The sequence below is a fragment of the Clupea harengus genome, chromosome 22 (assembly GCF_900700415.2).
Source record: "Clupea harengus chromosome 22, Ch_v2.0.2, whole genome shotgun sequence".
NCBI classification, from domain to species: Eukaryota; Metazoa; Chordata; class Actinopteri; order Clupeiformes; family Clupeidae; genus Clupea; species Clupea harengus.
This window is the reverse complement of record NC_045173.1, coordinates 22626056-22645149: the sequence shown is the minus strand read 5'-3', so window position 1 is coordinate 22645149 and position 19094 is coordinate 22626056. Positions and strand designations below refer to the sequence as shown.

Genomic DNA, 19094 nt, shown 5'->3' with positions numbered 1-19094 from the left:
CTGGTTCTCCCTCCCTCCCTCCCTCCCTCCCTCCCTCTCTCTCTCTCTCTTCCTCCCTCCCTCCCTCTCAACCTCCCTTCAGTTTGGGTTATTAGGAGCTAAATTTGGAGAGAAATTGTAGTTTCGCTCTCAGAGACAATCTTATTTCGATTAAAAGTGTCAGCACCAGATGGGTACGTGGGCTGGCTGTAGCTGAGTCACACACACAATCACAGTCTTCACATGCACCCTCACACATGCCCCCTTACTGATGCATGCGCTTCCATTACACCTTCACACTTAGATCTACATATATAACCCCCTTCCCCTTTATGCAGTACCACAACTCCAGGACCAGAAGACCTATGCTGTGACCTGTTCAACCCTCTACATCCCCACTAACACATTCAGATGATATACACAGAACCACATTGAAGCTCACTCCATCCCCGACACACATGGTTTCTCTCTCTGTCTCTCACGAACACAAATGGTGCGGAGAGGAAGCGGAGAAGTCTATGGGTTTTGGAAGTGCTAAAGGTCTCATCAATGATAAACACCATCAAGAGTCCCTGTTAGGTCCAGACTACCCTGTCTTCTAATGGTTGTGTGTACATGGACGGATGGAGAGAGAGAAAGAGAGAGTAGAGAGAGAGAGCAAGAAAGACAGAGAGAGAAAGAGAAGACCAGTCTCATTCGACAAGATCCTTTGTGTCGGCCGCATCTGCTTCACACGCTTCTTCTGGCTGCTCTTCAGACGGGGAGGGGCAAAGCTCCTCTACAGGCCCTGATTGGTTCACATCCAGTTGGGCGGAATCATAGTCACATGGCAACTCTGGAAGTTTTTCTGGGGAGTGGGAGGGGCTTGCTGGTTCGCATACCACCTCTGATTGGTCGTCTGACTGCAGGGTGGTGTTCTGAGTGGACAGCTCTGTGCAGTCCCTGCTGAACAATGGGCTGCCATCGAAGGCCAAATCTGATTGGTCCTCCAGTTCGGGTGGGCTTGGTTCCCGTGGCAATGACAGGCTCCGGTGCCGGTTCCACAGCCTGTGCATTTCCGTCACCTCCGCCACGCTGGTACTCGTGCCACTGTCACGGAAGCTGGCCAACGGAGGGCGCACTTTCACACCTGTTACGGTCACCGAGCCCTCAATGGCCTTCCTCAGCTGTCAAGAGAACGCCAGAGGTGAGCAGGATGTGGGACAAATGCTAAGAATGTAAACCAGGAAGCAGAGGTCCTGCTACAGTCATTACGTTTACATTTCACTGTGAAGAATTTAATTCAAAACACACCACAATTACTGCCATAACTTTGATATTACTTGGCCCCTGTTCAAACAGTGGGAAGAAGTCTGACCTGAGGCGTCAGATGTTACACCACCACTTGATTCAGGACTAGTGATAATTATCCAGGAAGCTTGCCAAAAACAGTGGGGAAGACTCTCTGACAATATGAATTCCACCTCGAGCTAGACATACAGTATAACCCAGATCTCCCAGACAAGACAAACCAACTCCAGACATCTGTATACACTGGCAGCTGTATGAACAAGAGAAGAATAATGACAGCTGCTTCCACATGTGCTGACTTTGCTGCTGTCGCCTGGCTAAAAGTCCTGCTGTGGTGCTCACCTCTTTCAAAGACACGACTCCAACTAGCCGGCCCGTACTGGTGACGAAGGCGTGGTCCAGACCCAGCAGGGAGAAGATGGTGTGGGTCTGCCGAGGCAAAACAGAGTACAATGGTTGCTTTAGAGCACTCTAAATTAGAATGAATGTATGCTTTGTAATTAGAATGTGTTGTATTGCAGTATGACCATTCAATAGACAACAAACACAAAACGCAGGAATTTGAGATGGCTTTTCCTGATGAGCGGGGTGACTCAGCAGAAATGTTGTTTGTGGTGATACATCTACGCCATATATGAGCTGAATTGTCTTTGCGGTAAAGGAAGTGAAACCCCCGAAGCATTTGGCAGCTCCTGAAGTGTGTGGAGGTGACTGAAATAAGTGAAGGTGAATAGCTGTTCGGGGCACGGATGGGTCCAAACCTTATGCAGAGAGGTGCGCTCCACCAGCTGAAACGGGGCAGGGTCTATCTTGCAGTTCTTGAAATCTACAGGTTCATCCAGCTGTCTCTCCTCCCACTCAGTAATCTGACAAATGGCAAAAGCTGACAGTGAGTCAATCCCAGCCTCTCTATGAGAGAATGCAGAGATGAGTCTGGAGAGAGAGAGAGGGAGAGTGTGTGTGCACGAGACATACCTCAGCTGTAGTCATGTCGTCCTCTACGTCCAGTGCCTGATGGACACAGAGAGCAGCTTTACAGACAGATTTCCACAGGCTGATTCTATCTCTTGCTTTCTCTATCTTTCACACACACACATTCACACACACACACACACACATGCACACACGCACATACACACACACACACACACACACACACACACACACACACACACACACATGCACACACGCACACACAGACACACACACTCTAAAGGTGGCTGTCTGAGTATTGTATGTAAAATCCATCCTGTTACATCCTGAAAGCGGTCACAGTATTGAGAAACGTTATGCTTTCAAAGGTTGTTTGGATGCATTTTTGTAAAATAGAACATAAAATCACAAATCCAAAATCACTGCATTTAGTAACCCACCATTTACTGTTGATTCTGCTTTTAAAGAAATGTAAAGGTTATTTTTGACCCAGTATTCAAGAGAAAAGGGCGAAGCGCAGTACCGGTAGTACGGCAACCGACTTTGTATGTTTGGCAGTTGGAAGCGTCCATTTCACCTTTGTGCCGTGAAGCGTGGCAAACAGTACATTTCAGGAATCCTGAATTAAACCCTCACAGCATGCTCCATCAAAATTCCCAAACCACAGCGAGCCATGAAGGGCATGGCGAAGATCAATGACAATTACTGAACTCATTCACACACCTCCTCTCGCACACAGCCACGACCACAATAGTAATGAGGAGGAGAGAGAAAAAGGAAAAGAATCAGTTTGAAAATCCACTGTGGCTGAACCCACTAGACTGGAGTGCGTGTTAGCCTTGCTAGCAATGAGGCTACGGCACCTCTGGGGTGGGGCGGTGATTGCGGACTGAGGGGTACCGGAGGGCTCGGAGCAGTGATCTTACCGCCATGGGGGTCCTGCCTCGCCTGGGCCTCCTGCTCTTACGAGCCAAAGCCCGAACTTTGCTCTTCTGAGAAAACAAACAGAGAGGGAGGAGCACACAGAGTTAACACAAGGGTCCAACACATGCTACGGAGCTACGTTTGGCTGGGGTCGGACCGATTAAGGTTAAAGTGATGCTTGTTGGCAGAGGTGCAAAGTTTTCTATAGTGCCATGAATCTGCTCCACACAGGCACTGGGCCAGGTAGCTGATTGGTTCTCCCTCCAGCTCCGAGAGGTGTGTTAATTTGACATGAAATATTCTGGGTCTTTCTTCCCTGGGATTTCCACCTCCACGCTCCCTTAAACTAACACATCTTCCCTCTTTAGTGAAGGCTCCAAACATTCTCCATGCACACACACACAATCACAGGTCAACTTATGATGGATAGTTAGCCAGTCTCCAACAAAGTGATGCAGTAATACTGTCCATAAAATAAGAAATGTTAGTGGGCGGGGATGATATGGGGTGGGTGAGTTTCTATTCTAGGGGACAGTGGGCATCTCTCTGGACCTCACCTTCACACGCTTCTTCTCTGGGTCCTCGCAGGACAGGGTCTGGGAGTCTGTGCACAGAGAGACAAGAGCGCCTCAGGTGGTTCAGTCACCATTTACATTTACATTTACATTTAGTCATTTAGCAGACGCTTTTGTCCAAAGCGACGTACAAGGGAGAGAACAGTCAAGCTAAGAGCAATAAAAAGCATGGTGTAACAATAAATACTACTTTACATGAGAATTAGAAAAACAACAACCTAGAAAAAAGGAAAAAGAAGTGCAGGAATGTAACTGCTGAAGTGCAAGTTAAGCGCTAGTCAGGTGCCAGTTAGGAGGGGAGGTGCTCTCTGAAGAGTTGGGTCTTCAAAAGCTTCTTGAAGGTAGAGAGGGACGCCCCTGCTCTGGTAGTACTAGGCAGTTCGTTCCACCAACGTGGAACTACAAATGAAAATAGTCTGGATTGCCGTGCTTGCACGGACGGCAGTGCCAAACGACGCAATCTAGACGAGCGCAGCGTCCTGGGTGTAACATTTGCCCTTACAAGAACGTTTAGGTAGGTGGGAGCAGAACCAGCAAGCACTCTGTAGGCAAGCATAAGTGACTTGAACTTAATGCGAGCAGCTACTGGCAGCCAGTGGAGCTCAATGAGTAGCGGGGTGACGTGTGCCCTTTTCGGTTGGTTGAACACCAGACGCGCCGCCGCGTTCTGGATCATCTGTAGTGGTTTCACCACGCAAGCCGGCAGGCCCGTTAGGAGGGCGTTGCAGTAGTCAAGGCAGCTAATATGTCACCAATATGTCATGACGTGAGATGAGACACTTCTGGTCACTTGCACTTCTCTCTGAGTTTACCTGTGACTAATTTGTGAGTCTAATAATTGAGTTTACTTGTTTACTTGGTAAGTGACTGGACAAAGATAATAATAAACAGTCAGATATACAGAAGTACATCAGTCATTATAAGTACGAATATACATCATATTTTTTTTACAACATGAGTATGTTTAAGCCTCAAATCACTCTGTGTTTGAGCACATACCGTTGGGTGTCTCTGTGTGGCTGACGGCGGACACGGTCTTCAGCGCAGACTTGAGAGGAATCTGAGAGTTGGAGACGGTTGGACTGTAGAACGATTCCTCAGTGGAGATCTGAAAAGAGGAGGAGAGGAATACCCACCAAACAGGGGTGGTTGACTTGTGACCACCTGCATGAACTGAGCCGCTGCTTTGAGAGAGCCTGTCCCCCTGTAACCTTAGTCTCTGCTCTTCAGAGGTGTGCAGAGGCATTTTTAGACAAGAAGGCTGCCATGCATAACTAAACAAAAGATATCTCCGTTTTGAAGAGCCCATGAATGGTGTTTTACAGCCCAAGGACCTGACCCATCTGTCTCCCCTGGCGCTGCTCACCAGGAATCGGACCCCGTGGCTCCCCGTGGGCGAGCCGTCCTGGCCTATCAGCGTGGGGTGGTGGGCACCGTTGCCCTGGGCCCGCTCCCGCAAGAACTCCAGCCGCTGAGCACGACTCAGCTGCAGGGAGAGCAGAGACTGGAGCTGGGAGCGCTCAATAGAGCCCAGCAGGATCATGGACTCTAATGGAGGAAGGGAGGAAGAGAGCGACCAGGTTAAATCAGACTGATATGATATCTCGTGAGCCTGAGCCTAATAGACAAACCCAGTGAGACTAAATGAATCAGATCATTAGAAAGAGGAGAATGAGGGGAAAAGGCAAAGGGTTACAATCAGACAAACCAAAACATGAAAAAATGAACAAGTAGGGCAGGGTGTACACAACTGTGTCCTAGAATGTGTTTTACTTCACGAGACACAAGGAAGTCCTGCTCTGATTTGTATAGTGGCATGGATTGACTCATACAGGTGAAAAGGTGTGGCGGTGTGTGTCTGTGTGTGTGTGTGTGTGTGTGTGTGTGTGTCACGAATGGATCTGAGTACACGTTACCATTGGACTCCACCAGGGACACTGTTTTGAGCTGAGCTGTGTTCATGGCATCCTGCACGTTGCGATAGGTGGAGGTAAGAGTGATGTGAGGCACGTCCCGCACCATGATGTCCTCTACTCGGATATTATACTTCCTACAGCACGACCAAACAGAGCAGAGAAGAGGAGAGGAGAGAGGAGAGAGGAGAGAGGAGAGAGGAGAGAGGAGAGAGGAGAGGAGAGAGGAGAGAGTAGAGAGGAGAGGAGAGGAGAGGAGAGAGGAGAGGAGAGAGGAGAGAGGAGAGAGGAGAGGAGAGAGGAGAGAGGAGAGAGGAGAGGGGAGAGAGGAGAGAGGAGAGAGGAGAGAGGAGAGGAGAGAGGAGAGGAGAGAGGAGAGGAGAGAGGAGAAGAGAGAAGAGGAGAGAGGAGAGGAGAGAAGAGGAGAGAGGAGAGAGGAGAGGAGAGAGGAGAGGGGAGAGGGGAGAGGAGAGGAGAGAGGAGAGGAGAGAGGAGAAGAGAGAAGAGGAGAGAGGAGAGGAGAGAGGAGAGGAGAGAGGAGAAGAGAGAAGAGAGAAGAGGAGAGGAGAGAGGAGAGAGGAGAGAGGAGAGAGGAGAGGAGAGAGGAGAGAGTAGAGAGGAGAGGAGAGGAGAGGAGAGAGGAGAGGAGAGAGGAGAGAGGAGAGAGGAGAGGAGAGAGGAGAGAGGAGAGAGGAGAGGGGAGAGAGGAGAGAGGAGAGAGGAGAGAGGAGAGGAGAGAGGAGAGGAGAGAGAAGAGAGGAGAGGAGAGAGAAGAGAGGAGAGGAGAGAGGAGCAGAGAGAAGAGAGAAGAGGAGAGGAGAGAGGAGAGAGGAGAGAGGAGAGAGGAGAGGAGAGAGGAGAGAGTAGAGAGGAGAGGAGAGGAGAGGAGAGAGGAGAGGAGAGAGGAGAGAGGAGAGAGGAGAGGAGAGAGGAGAGAGGAGAGAGGAGAGGGGAGAGAGGAGAGAGGAGAGAGGAGAGAGGAGAGGAGAGAGGAGAGGAGAGAGGAGAGGAGAGAGGAGAAGAGAGAAGAGGAGAGAGGAGAGGAGAGAAGAGGAGAGAGGAGAGAGGAGAGGAGAGAGGAGAGGGGAGAGGGGAGAGGAGAGGAGAGAGGAGAGGAGAGAGGAGAAGAGAGAAGAGGAGAGAGGAGAGGAGAGAGGAGAGGAGAGAGGAGAAGAGAGAAGAGGAGAGAGGAGAGGAGAGAAGAGGAGAGAGGAGAGAGGAGAGGAGAGAGGAGAGAGGAGAGAGGAGAGGGGAGAGGGGAGAGGAGAGAGGAGAGAGGAGAGAGGAGAGAGGAGAGGAGAGAGGAGAGAGGAGAGGGGAGAGGGGAGAGGAGAGAGGAGAGAGGAGAGAGGAGAGAGGAGAGGAGAGAGGAGAGAGGAGAGGGGAGAGGGGAGAGGGGAGAGGGGAGAGAGGAGAGCAGAGAGCAGAGAGAAGAGGAGAGAGGAGAGAGGAGAGAGGAGAGGAGAGCAGAGGAGAGAGGAGAGGAGAGAGGCCAGATGAATAGCAGGACCAAAGAGACCAGGCAAATATGGAACAAGAAATGGTTAAAAAGAACAGTACCAATCTATTTCAGTGGTCCATGATGTGATCTACAAACTAACAGTGCATATTCTAGAAATGTGTAAAGATGGACATGTATCAACCTAATTCTCCTAAAATAATTTGTATTTATTTTTTCTTCAGAGGTATAGGTGAATTTGTACAGTATGGTTTATCTATCCAGTTAACCAGAACAAAACCGAGGAGGCTCAAAGAGAGAAAGGGAGGGAAAGAGAGAGAGAGAGAGACAGAGAGATAAGAACAGAGGGGAAGAGAAGAGGCAAATCCAAAAACGGCCTGCCTGACAGGCAAACGGGCAAGAGAGCGTGACACAGACAGGTGGGCAGGAAGGCAGGCAGGCAGATAAACAGACAGACAGACAGACAGACAGACAGACAGGTGGACTCACTCCTGCCCCCAGCCCAGCTCGGGGAGATAGGGCAGCTTCTGGATGCGGATGATGGAGTCATACAGGGAGGGCTGCAGGCTCTGGGCGACGGCGTTGGCCAAGATCACGGCAATCATCACCGGCAGGATGTGTGAAATCTGACCCGTCAGCTCGAACACGATCACCGCCGTCGACACAGTGTGTGTGACCGCCCCTGAAAGAGCCGCCGCACCTGATGTGGACACACCCACACATACACACACACACACACACACACACACACACACACACACACACACACACAGACACACACACACACACACACACAAACACACAGGTACACACATTCACATGCAGATGCACATAGTAAGTTATAACATATGCCACACATATGCAGACATACACACACACGCACAAACACCTACTAAATTACATCACACGTAATACTCTGACACACAACAAACCCACACACACGTTTACAAACGACAACACACAAACAAACACACACACACACACACACAGTCACATTTCCACAGCCCTGAGCCAGTGTCAGCAAGCCATTCGATTTGTCATTGTGTTGGTCCGGATCCTTCCTGCTCCACTGCACATTGCCCAGGGAGCAGTGGCATCTATTTCCACTGACTAGATTTAATTTGTCTGGCTGTCAGTGTTGGTTGATGAAATATGCATGACTCCTGCACACCGCGCCCTGCAGGCTCAATTATTCGGGCGAATCAGAATGGAGCCACAATGGGCACAGTGGTTACATCTGATGGCTTTTTCTCTCTCGCTCTCTCTCTCTCTCTCGCACACACGAGTGAGGAGAGAGAGATTGGACACGAACCAGGATGCCGTGGAGGATACTGACCTACAACTGCATAGCCGCCAGGTACTATAGGATACACTGTGCCGTCGGCATTTATGCCATCAGGGAAGACGGCTGCCATGCTCTCTCCGACGAGACGTCCGAATGCAGCTCCTGCGCGCACACACACACACACACACACACACACACACACACACACACACACACACACACACACACAAACACACACACGCAAACTGTTATAAACTAAAACTAAACCCCACTGTTTGCTTGCAGGCCAAATTTTCAGATATTTCACTTCAGCAAAAACCTGCAAAAAATACTCACATGAAATGTTTTTCGATCAAGCGTGTGTTCCATGACCAACATAGCTGGAGGTGATTTGCAATGTTTATACACCAGAGGATTTGGTTTGTCAGTCAAACATTGATGGAGATGAGATATGGAGGAACAAAATATGTCAAAGATAAAGAACAAAAGTTAGACGCAAACCAAGATATGAAGTGAAGTGGGATAAAATTGAAATAAAGATGCAGTTTACCTGCCAAAATGACCTGCGTGTGAGCAGCCATGGTAGTGTCCATATTGAACAACAAAACTATGACAAGCAAACGACACCTGTGGAATGCAGTGGAATGCTGATCTCTCTCAGACACAGAGTCTCACATTCACACACTCCCATGACTAAGATCACCGGCATTTACCTATGAGGAACACTGGCATGAAAGCTCCACAGGGGACTGGCATGGTGGTGGCCAAAGCTGACATCCAAAACTAGGGGAAAAAACATAGTCAGTGTCACACTCTTACACACACTGGATGGCGCTAAGATGCACCACACTCTCCACACTCAAAGGCTCACACTTGTAAACATAAGCACACACAGCTACATGTGAACGGCTAGAAACACTAATACATACAAACACTAGAAAAACATGTCAGTGGCCACACCACACATATCCCCCTACACACACACACACACACACACACACCTTCATGAGGACAAAGAGGAGGAGTGTGACGAAGACGTTGAGCTGTGGGTGTTTCCAAGCCTGGAAGTCAAACTCCTCCGCTACTCCCTGCTTGTACCAGGTGCGGTTGTCAAAGAGCGCCACCAGAGATTCGTGCTGAGTCAACTGTGGAGGAGCAAACACAACGGCACCTTAAAGAGGATGGCTGAGTTACATTTAGAACTACATCCACTGCAGTCTCAAAGCACAGTGGATGTGAATGTAATCATTGTGTTTCGGGGGAATGCGACCTTAGTTTAAATGTCCTACAACTCGACCGCTCAAACCATATTATATTTGCCACTACTACTACCACTGCTAGACAAGATGTTGCATATAGGCTGATCACGGAAACAGAGATACGAGTAACCAGACCTGGCCAGCCATGAACTGTCCAAACCCTGGAGGGAAGGTGAGGCTGGACACCAGCAGGGTGACAAGAGCCGGGTAGACCAGCCGCCTGTGCAACATGAGAGAGAGAGAGAGAGAGAGAGAGAGAGAGAGAGAGAGGGAGAGGGAGAGGGAGAGGGAGAGGGAGAGAGGGAGAGAGAGAGGAAGAGAGGGAGAGGGAGAGAGGGAGGGAGAGAGGGAGAGGAAGAGAGGGAGGGAGAGAGGGAGAGGGAGAGAGGGAGGGAGAGAGGGAGAGGGAGAGAGGGAGAGAGAGAGGGAGAGAGGGAGGGAGAGAGGGAGAGGAAGAGAGGGAGGGAGAGAGGGAGAGGGAGAGAGGGAGGAAGAGAGGGATAGTTACTCTGGGTGTCTTGTTGTAATGTGAAGGCAACAGCAGTGCTGAAGAACACTCTGGTACAGGCGGGATAAAAGAGCCCCTGATTTAGTTTTCCTCTTGTGCAATAAAACATTTTCACCCATTAATTATAGTCTGGCTTCTCTCCACAAAACACTGAACTAACTCTGAAAGCCCTGCTCTACCTCCTGTCCAGGTGAGTAAGGCAAAACTGACTCAGATTACAATAATCCCTTGACTGGCATGCAGCCTCAGTCTGGTACTGATGCCTGGTGTTCTGTGCTGTGTACACATGTGTTGAGTAAACACATCGGCCATCTTGGCATCCCCTTAGAGGAGAAGCGTAGGTTTAAGCATGGCTGCAATAACGGCGGACATCTTTCCATACATTATCGCTGTAATGATTGTTCTGTCATTCTGAACATAGATTTCCTAACTCTCCAAGTTCAGCAGACAGGACAGGAATGACATAGGGGGTCAAATCAAATCAAATCAAATCAAATCAAATCAAATCAAATCAAACTTTATTTGTACAGCGCATTTCATACAAGGAGGTAACACAATGCGCCTCACAGTAGGAAAGAAGGCGGGGGTGTTAAAAACACTTGTAAAAAACACACAGATTTTCCAGAAATAGTTCATAGGGTCAATAGGGTCATAGGTCAAAGGTCATAGGTCAAACATCTATTTTGCCATCAAGGTAAGTGGCTCATCTCTTCACGAAGATATGGCTACAGAATAAGCTGAGAAAATAATAAAGTCAGGCGCTGGATCCCCCAAAAGTACATAAACAAGTTAGACAGCATTCGCATAAAAATTCATTTATTTGTGTCGTTCCGCGAGGCAAATAAATGAATGTCTATGTGAAAGATGCAGCTCTTGAAACGCTGACTCAGCCCACAACACTGCAGAGTCACCTGTCAGCAACACAACCCTTAAGTCATAAAGTACTTACTTCTTCAGTAAAAACTTGTTGATAGTTTTCTGTTTTCTCATGGATTCAACAATTATTCTGTTCAGGTACACAAACAGAGCACCCCCAAAGCCACTGGCAATTCTGAGGAAAGAGGAAAAGTCCATGAACAACAAAAAGTCTTCAACAGCATTTATTTTGATTCATTCAAATAAGAGTTTAAACTAATTAGTGATAGTTACAGCATATGATAACTACCATATTCCTGTAAACCTTGATGTCTGATCGGAAGACAAACTTCTTTGACTTCATTTCTAGGGAACAGTGTACACTGGGAACAGGATTATCCCCATTCTCCACCCTCTAACACGTCATATCAATCTAGCCTGCCAAGGTGAGTGGTGATTTCTGTCAGTGCCGTCTAATTCAGAGAGTATGTGTCTGACCTCTCACAGAAAGGTCAGTGTGGTGCTCAAAAGCATGTCTGATGTCTGCATAAATCAGCCCTAATGACCTTCCCACAGACCGAAAACTACGCCACCAGCCCAGAGAGACCTCAGTGGCCGACTTAACAATAGTCAGGCCGGGAAATGATGTGGCTACCAGCCACAAGACTATTTATAGAGCTGTCCTCATCTTGTATGGAACAATGACACATAACCCAAACCAGACAGAGAGAAAATCATGACAACCAACTCATGATCATATACATTTATGTGTACAAAGTTAAGTGAAAATAAGTAAACAGCTAAAGATAACCTAAAAGCTCTATTATTCATTTTAGTGTGTTTAGAGCTAAGAAATCCTCTAAAATATTAGAAAGAAATCCCCGTATGTAACATTCAATGAACAGAGAGGACAATGCGATGCATCAACATGTCTTTTACACCTAGTCAGTGAGCGATGTTTAAAGGCTCCGTGGAAAGAATTTCTTGGATCTAATTGATTTTGTATTGGAGGCCACTGCACAGAACATACCCAAGGACAGCAAATGCTGGAAGCTCCTGCAGGTCAAAGGGGAAGTCGAGGCGGAAACGCGTTTTAAAGAGAGCAGTGATTGTCTCTGAGGAGAGGAGAGAAATAGAGGGAGCGGGAGGTAAAAGAGAAGGAGAGAGAGAGAGAGAGAGAGAGGAAAAAGAGAGGAGAGATAAAAAGAGAGGGGGAGAGCAAGCTATGGCGTGATCTAAAAATGATGACCCACTTTTGATTGTGTTCCACATGACTGGTGCTGGCCTCACCCTCATCCTGGTTCCACACGGCCAGCACTCTGAAGATGAAGGCACTGAAGGTGGCGGCAAAGAAGCCTCTCCAGTAGTTCCTCACGGCAAAAAAGGTGGACGTCACTTCGATGCTGAAGAGCACACCTGCCACACACCCGGGACACACTCACTAATGCTCTTACATTTACCAAACATATCAGTGTGCTGTATTCATATACTTATGATATTTACTGCCCTACACTGAGTCTGTAAGTGGTAATGCCATCAAGACATGATGATGAATGATAAATGCCCCAAATGACATTAACTTCATAATATGTAATCACAGAGCATAGTAATAGTACATAGTTTACATCACATTAATCTGTTTCAAATATTAATATTTACAGTCGTCTCAAACGTTCTGGAAAGGAACTACGGTACAATCAAATGTAAATGTAGTGTAACCCAGTTTGCATTGCACTGATAAGCAAATCTTTTTTCTGCATGACCACTGGTAGTCTGTTTAGGAGATTTTTCCTAGTAGGAAGTTGGAGGTGAACTATGCCTTTAAGGCTAGGGTTAAGGTTACCAGTAGGGTTAATAATCATTGTAGGAACACTCAGTGACTGCAGCTAATCAAATAGACTTTTTGTTATGTCATCACCACGTGGGCAAACAGAAATGGCCTTGAAGTAAAAGTTCAACGTCAGCAACCTCAGTTTTCATAAATAACTTCCTACGCCCGATTAATATCTGAGGGATATCAGTGTTATTTCTCAGGCTTTTTGAATGCTGTGAGTGGTGTAATGCAAGTGATATAATGCACAGGCTAGGCTAGGCTTTGACAGGCTCCAGCTGCAGGGGGCCACCAGCGCGCTCTCACCTCCAATAGGGGCAGCGAAACAGCAGCCCACCCCGACTGCACAGGCTGCAGAGAGCATCTCAGTGTTCCTCAGCTCGTTCTGGAAAACAACAGGAGAAGCTAATGCTCACTGACACACACACACACACACACACACACACACACACACACACACACACACACACACACCAAACATATTCTGTCGTACGCACGTACATACACACAAACGTACACCCACCCACACACTGTCACTCTCATACACACACACACACACACACACACACACACACACACTCTCTCTCTCTCTCTCCCTCATACAGTGACACAAACACACTACGCCCACACTCACATTCAACAAGCTGACACACTCAACAGGGGGAGGGGGGACACACAAAAAAGGTGAAGGGACAGGACAAACTACCAGAATGAGTGAGTTCCAAATGAGACATGACAGAGATATGGAATGAAACAATGCCGTGAACTGGCTTCTAAAGTGATTCATCTAATGCCGTGGGGGGTTGCAACCATATACTAGCGTCACTAAGTCAACACAGAAAATAGAATACATTCGAAAAAAAGAAAAGGAAATGACAGGGGGAGAAAGTCATATTCATTGAAAATGAATACATGTACTTCTAAAGGACATGTTTAATTTTCAGTCCATGGACCAGTCACTCCCCGCATACGCACTCTTACCTTGGTTCCCACAAAGGGCTCTTCCTTCAGCAGTAAGTGGAAATAGACAGGGATAACAGTGAACACCTGCAAGTGGCGGTCTCTCTGTCACACTGCACTCTGTCTCTGGCTCACGGCCTTACACGACCCCTTACACGACCCCTTACGCGACCCCTTACACAACCCCTTACACAGACCATTTGGAAAATGGAGACGTTCCTGATTTTGTGTTCACTCAAAATGTATACCCCTGCCTGCTAGTGGTCTGTCAGTCATCATGTACTCACCATCAACTCCTGAGTCAACCTAATCTGGTAATATAACACATAATATATTAATGACGCTGGTATAACACACAGTGCATGATTGTTTCCCCAAATCCATCCCCTGGGGGTGTATTTGCATTTCTTGAATGTCTTTATTATGATGACTTTATAATTGGCTCACACTTCATAAATAACTTCCTGGCAAGTAAGCAAAGTCATTAAATATCCTTGTAAACATTCAAAAGATTCCAAAGCACTTTTATAGTGACTGTGATTTTTATGAGGCTATAGCAATTACAGCCTAAGTATTCTTTTTACACACTGGTACACAACATGCCCTTCAGCACGAGGGGTTGAGCCACATCCTGTTGTGTGTTGTAGTGATGCTGCTGGTATAAATGAAACAATGAAAATGAAGCACAATGTAACAATGACACCCGTGACTGACAACGCAGGCTACAATCTATCAAGTGCCATTGACATAGCTGCAAAGGAAAGAGCTCTGAAAGCTTTGGCAAACCCTAAGAATTCACTTCATGCAGCTATTTTAATTTGGAGTTTTGCAGTTATGCTTATTTTGTTTGACACATCTTTTGTTAATTTCGAGAGATTGACAGAAACCTCATTTAGACGTGTCAATGAATATTCAGACAGAATTCACCCACATGTCCACACTTGCATTAAATTCTCTGTCAGCCTCAAAATCTAACTGCATCCTGTACTGCTGGTCCTGTATTATTCACAAGTCAGGGGTGGCCTATACTTCAGCCTCCTGTCACAATGGCAGGGACCACAGAAAGTCTTTCATTATCCAGGCACGTTGCACGTATTTTCTTACCTAGCAAGATATAACTGTTCAAACTGTAGACATGCTATGTTTACAACTAAGGGGGTATTTACTGCTGCAGTTTCCACATCTATATCATTTCTGTAATGAGTTTGGAATGGCATGTGCAGATTTTGGAGTAATGGATACATTTACATCTTTTCAGCATCTGACACAAATGCCTCCTAAAAACAGCTCTGGAGCTGGCCTCAGTTATCAGACTGCAATCAGTCTGATCAATACCTCTGGGCTGCGTTCAAGCCAGGCTTTCCTGATGTCAGATATCTAATCCAATCTCCCCTACATGTGGAAGCAGCTCAGCAGAAATGGGCTCAGAGAAGCAAACATGAAGTACTGTATGTAAACCTGAGCCTGAGGTTTGTAAAGTAAAGGTCCTGCCACGTGCACTCTGCAGTCTGCGCACTAACTTCGCACATCAGTATTACTTCTCGGTCCAGGGAACAAGCTGATTAGCCAGTCAAGATAACTGACATCAATTACTGGGTGATGGCGTCCACTGACCGAACCTGCCTGTCCCACCTCTAACTCACTCAAGCTCAGCTGACAGGTGCAGGACATCTCACTCTCTAGTCAACATTTCAGTTTGAGCCTTTTCATCCACTTCCCTAATCAGTTTCTTCATTTGTGGTGGAAAGATCAGTGAGACGGGATGGATCAGGTGCGACACATGTGAGAGGTGTGAGTGCGGAGGATGAGGCCAGCATGGGAAGGTCACCAGGAACTGAGGGGTTTGGACTGGAGGGAATGGTGGGGTTTGGACTGGAGGGAATGGTGGGGTTTGGACTGGAGGGAATGGTGGGGTTTGCTCTTGCTCTACTCCTTATGAAAGTGTCTCTTACCATATAGATGCCTCCAAATAAGGCCATAAACTTGCTCAGGAGAGCTGCACACAAGCTGGCAACATGAACAAATGGTCCCTTTGAAAGGAAAGAAAGAGAGCAAAGGAGAAAAGAGTGTGAGAAAGAGAGAGAGAGACAGAGAGAGAAAAAAAAGAAAGAAGTTGACATGCAAGGAGAGCCATACAACCAGATAATTAAACTATTAGTGAACTCAACTGCTCATAGTCGGCACTCATTTACTCCCTCGCCATTGCTTTAGATTCTGTTGCATTTAACCTCCACTTGTACTGCTGTCAAAATGACTGCAGGTAGGTTTTTCGCACACTTACTGTATATATTACCAGTTCTGCTAAGAGAGCTGGAAAGAGGGGATTATTCAAGGGGCCCAGAGGCGGAAGAGGGCCCACAAAAAAGGTATGAATTTATGAATTGAGGCCCAGAACATCATACCCTCACACGACACAGAAGTCCTATCTTTACACTTGTGTAGTCCACGTTTGCATGATAAAGGGTCTCTCACCTCCTTCCCCAGTGGCATGCCACTGCCCAGGGCACAGGTGAGACCGATGACTTTGGCCACAAAGGTTTTAAAGGTTAAATATTCTTTCAGCACCACACCTCTCAGGATGGTCTTCATCTCTGGGATCCCTGAACCTGTGGGTGCCAGGTAACAAGTAACAGTCCGCAAGGAGAGATTATGCATCCAGTCCAGTATATGTGTGTGTGTGTGTGTGTGTGTGTGTGTGTGTGTGTGTGTGTGTGTGTGTGTGTGTGTGTGTGTGTTTGTGTGGGTGTGTGCACATAACTTGTAAACCAAAAAAGTCAGAGTGACACAGAGGTTGTGGAAAATAGGGGAAAGAGAGAAAGAGAGAGGTAGAGAGAGAGAGAGAGAGAGAGAGAGGTAGAGAGAGAGAGAGAGAGAGAGAGAGAGAGAGAGAGAGAGATAAGAAGAGCCTGAGGGAGAGAGAGAGAGAGAGAGAGAGAGAGAGAGAGAGAAGAAGAGCCTGAGGGAGAGTAGGTTACACGCAAGTCTGTCCGTGTCTGCAGCACACTCTCACCCACTGCCTGCGGGGCCAGGATCTGCGTGAAGCCTGCTGAGAAAGTGATGAGGACCACGGGGTACGTCACCCACGCCAGGTACTGCAGCAGCATGTTGCTATCCAGTCCCGCGTACATCCACTTCTGGGCTGCGGAGACAAAGCAGACCGCACCGCCAGCACCACGGCTCAGACAGCTGCACTTCGCTGCATTGCAACACAGCAGCCAAAGCTTCCCACTTGCCACAAGCCAGAGAACAGGACAGTGAGGGGACAAATAAAGTATAAAGAACAGCAGGGCAAAGGGCTGAGCACACCATCGGCGCACTGACAATCTGTAATTGCTGTTCTGGCCGGAAACAAATCTGAAGGTGTGTTGCCGCATTTGTGAGATGAACTTTTCTTTTTGACTTTTTTAAAATTATTATTCTGCTTTTTGTGTTTGTTTTAAGCTCTTCTGCACCAAAAAACTTACTCTTGCAATTCAGGAAGATCTGCCTCAATCAATTATATCTGATATGTGGGCAATATGGGCAAGTTGGCAGACAGTCACCTCTGCGACCCCACCATCCGCTCTGTGCTCACCCTGTTGGCAGAAGGCGATGGTGTAGTCCATGACCCAGCTCACCAGCGCCATCAGCAGGCCGAGCAGGATGAGGAAGATCCAGTCCTCTCCCACCCGCGAGATCAGGAACTTCCGACAACGTGTGGCGCCGTCTGCAAAAGACACACGGAGAGTCCCAAGGTCAAAGCCCGCACCCTCCCTGCTCCCCCCCCCCCCCCCCCTTTTCCACAGCCTCTCTCTCTCTCTCTCTCTCTCTCTCCGAAGCCCTCGCATGATTTCAGTGGCTGGAGTGGCTTGAACCGCCACCTGCAGCCCCACTGACAGTGTGACGGGATTGACAGGGAGTGAGGGGAGGGGAGGACAGGGCAAAGAGAGAGAGAGAGAGAGAGCTTGGTGCATTATACATCATGTTCTCCGAGATCAGACCCTTTAACACACCAGATAAAGAACTCAAACCATTGCAAGAATCACAGAAAAGTAGGGGATGATGGAGCAAAGGGAGGCCTTTAAGCAGGATGAAACACACACAACACAAAGAAAGAGGGAAATAGAGTGTGAGCAAATTTAAAGCGAATGAGTGATGATTTACAGAGCAAGGGAGGAACATCTGCATGACAGCTTTCACAAGACGAGAGACTAATGAAATATGGAGCAGAGGTGGAACCTCGGTGAGGAGGGTGGGGGGGGTTGGCAACGAGGCTCTCTGCCCACCGAGCCCCCAGGCTGCTGGGCACGCCAGCCTGACCGCAGCAGGCGGCGACAGATGTCTCCAGACCAAAATAAACTCAACCCCGCCGCCAAAACCAAGTACTCGCTCCTTTTCACAGGGAGCAACTAAAGAAGCCATGCTCTCGCACTCCAGACTGTGGGGATTGAGATCTAACACACGGCTATCTGTGCCCGTGGCCACACTCAGCACCACATTTCATCACAGAAAGAGAGTCTCTGCTACGCTCGTCAAGGGCCTCAGTTTTCACTTCTACTCTGGTAGGAGAGGTATGTATTTGAAGAACATATTTGCATTTCACTAGCCCTACTCAGAGAAGAACAAAACAGATCTCCCCTCTTCTCTGAATCTGTGTGTGTGTGTGTGTGTGTGTGTGTGTCTTATGTGATGCTCACTGCAGCAGCAGCAGCACTTATCTGCCCCGTAAAGGCAACAGCAGTGCTCAGAGGGGAAAGTTTGTGACGTGCACGGCCGACACAGCAGCAGCGCTTAAGAGTCTAATGCGCCAGTAACACCTAAGCAAGAGCTCCTGTCAGTGTGGGCTTCGCCACGCATTCTTAAGCACATTTGGGGGGTTCAATGACACTGATAAGCACACAGCATGGTGTCGCCTCGGGTGTCAACCCCTTCTGTCAAAAGTTAGAGGGGAGAGAGCTGCGTACATCCACTTCAAGCCCACACACACACACACACACTCTCTCACAAACCCTAGAGACGCCTCCACAGTCACACACACACAGAATTAAATATACCCTACAGGTGTCATCTTAGGAGTAAAGGTGTTACCCTCATCTCTGTAAAGTCAGACATGGAGGAGAGAAGGAGGAGGAGGAGGAGGTCGGTGCTGTGAGCATCAGCGTCTGACACCCCTATGGGAGGCTGCATGCATAATGTAGCAACGTACAACTAACAAGCCCTGCACACACACACACACACACACACACACTCGCACACACACACACACACACAAACACACATGTATGGCAGAATGGCATCTATTTATAAGCCGGCCTGGCTGGGTATGTGAGGAGGAGGCGGGTTT

General features: G+C 47.9%; 1 protein-coding gene across 8 annotated transcripts in view; it reads right to left on the bottom strand.

The window, feature by feature from the left end:
- Positions 1-74: 74 nt before the first annotated feature.
- clcn2a (chloride channel, voltage-sensitive 2a) overlaps positions 75-19094 on the bottom strand; it is a 41338-nt gene continuing 22318 nt past the window's right edge. For 5 of the 8 annotated variants that reach the window (XM_031559863.1, XM_042703010.1, XM_031559858.2 and 2 more), the window contains 23 exons: positions 17346-17477; positions 16782-16910; positions 16244-16377; positions 15724-15801; positions 13793-13822; positions 13118-13196; positions 12271-12396; positions 12011-12095; positions 11075-11176; positions 9753-9837; positions 9360-9503; positions 9072-9141; positions 8410-8520; positions 7563-7773; positions 5618-5751; positions 5068-5249; positions 4701-4809; positions 3684-3730; positions 3129-3194; positions 2245-2280; positions 2031-2135; positions 1612-1698; positions 75-1145 (listed from right to left, as the gene is read on the bottom strand). In XM_031559863.1, coding sequence (XP_031415723.1) covers positions 672-1145; positions 1612-1698; positions 2031-2135; positions 2245-2280; positions 3129-3194; positions 3684-3730; positions 4701-4809; positions 5068-5249; positions 5618-5751; positions 7563-7773; positions 8410-8520; positions 9072-9141; positions 9360-9503; positions 9753-9837; positions 11075-11176; positions 12011-12095; positions 12271-12396; positions 13118-13196; positions 13793-13822; positions 15724-15801; positions 16244-16377; positions 16782-16910; positions 17346-17477 — 2756 coding nt within the window. In that variant the 3' untranslated portion in view covers positions 75-671. Of the gene's footprint in view, positions 1146-1611; positions 1699-2030; positions 2136-2244; positions 2281-3128; positions 3195-3683; positions 3731-4700; positions 4810-5067; positions 5250-5617; positions 5752-7562; positions 7774-8409; positions 8521-9071; positions 9142-9359; positions 9504-9752; positions 9838-11074; positions 11177-12010; positions 12096-12233; positions 12397-13117; positions 13197-13792; positions 13823-15723; positions 15802-16243; positions 16378-16781; positions 16911-17345; positions 17478-19094 lie in introns of all 8 variants that reach the window. The other 3 variants (XM_031559859.2, XM_031559861.2, XM_031559860.2) reach the window with 3 other exon arrangements.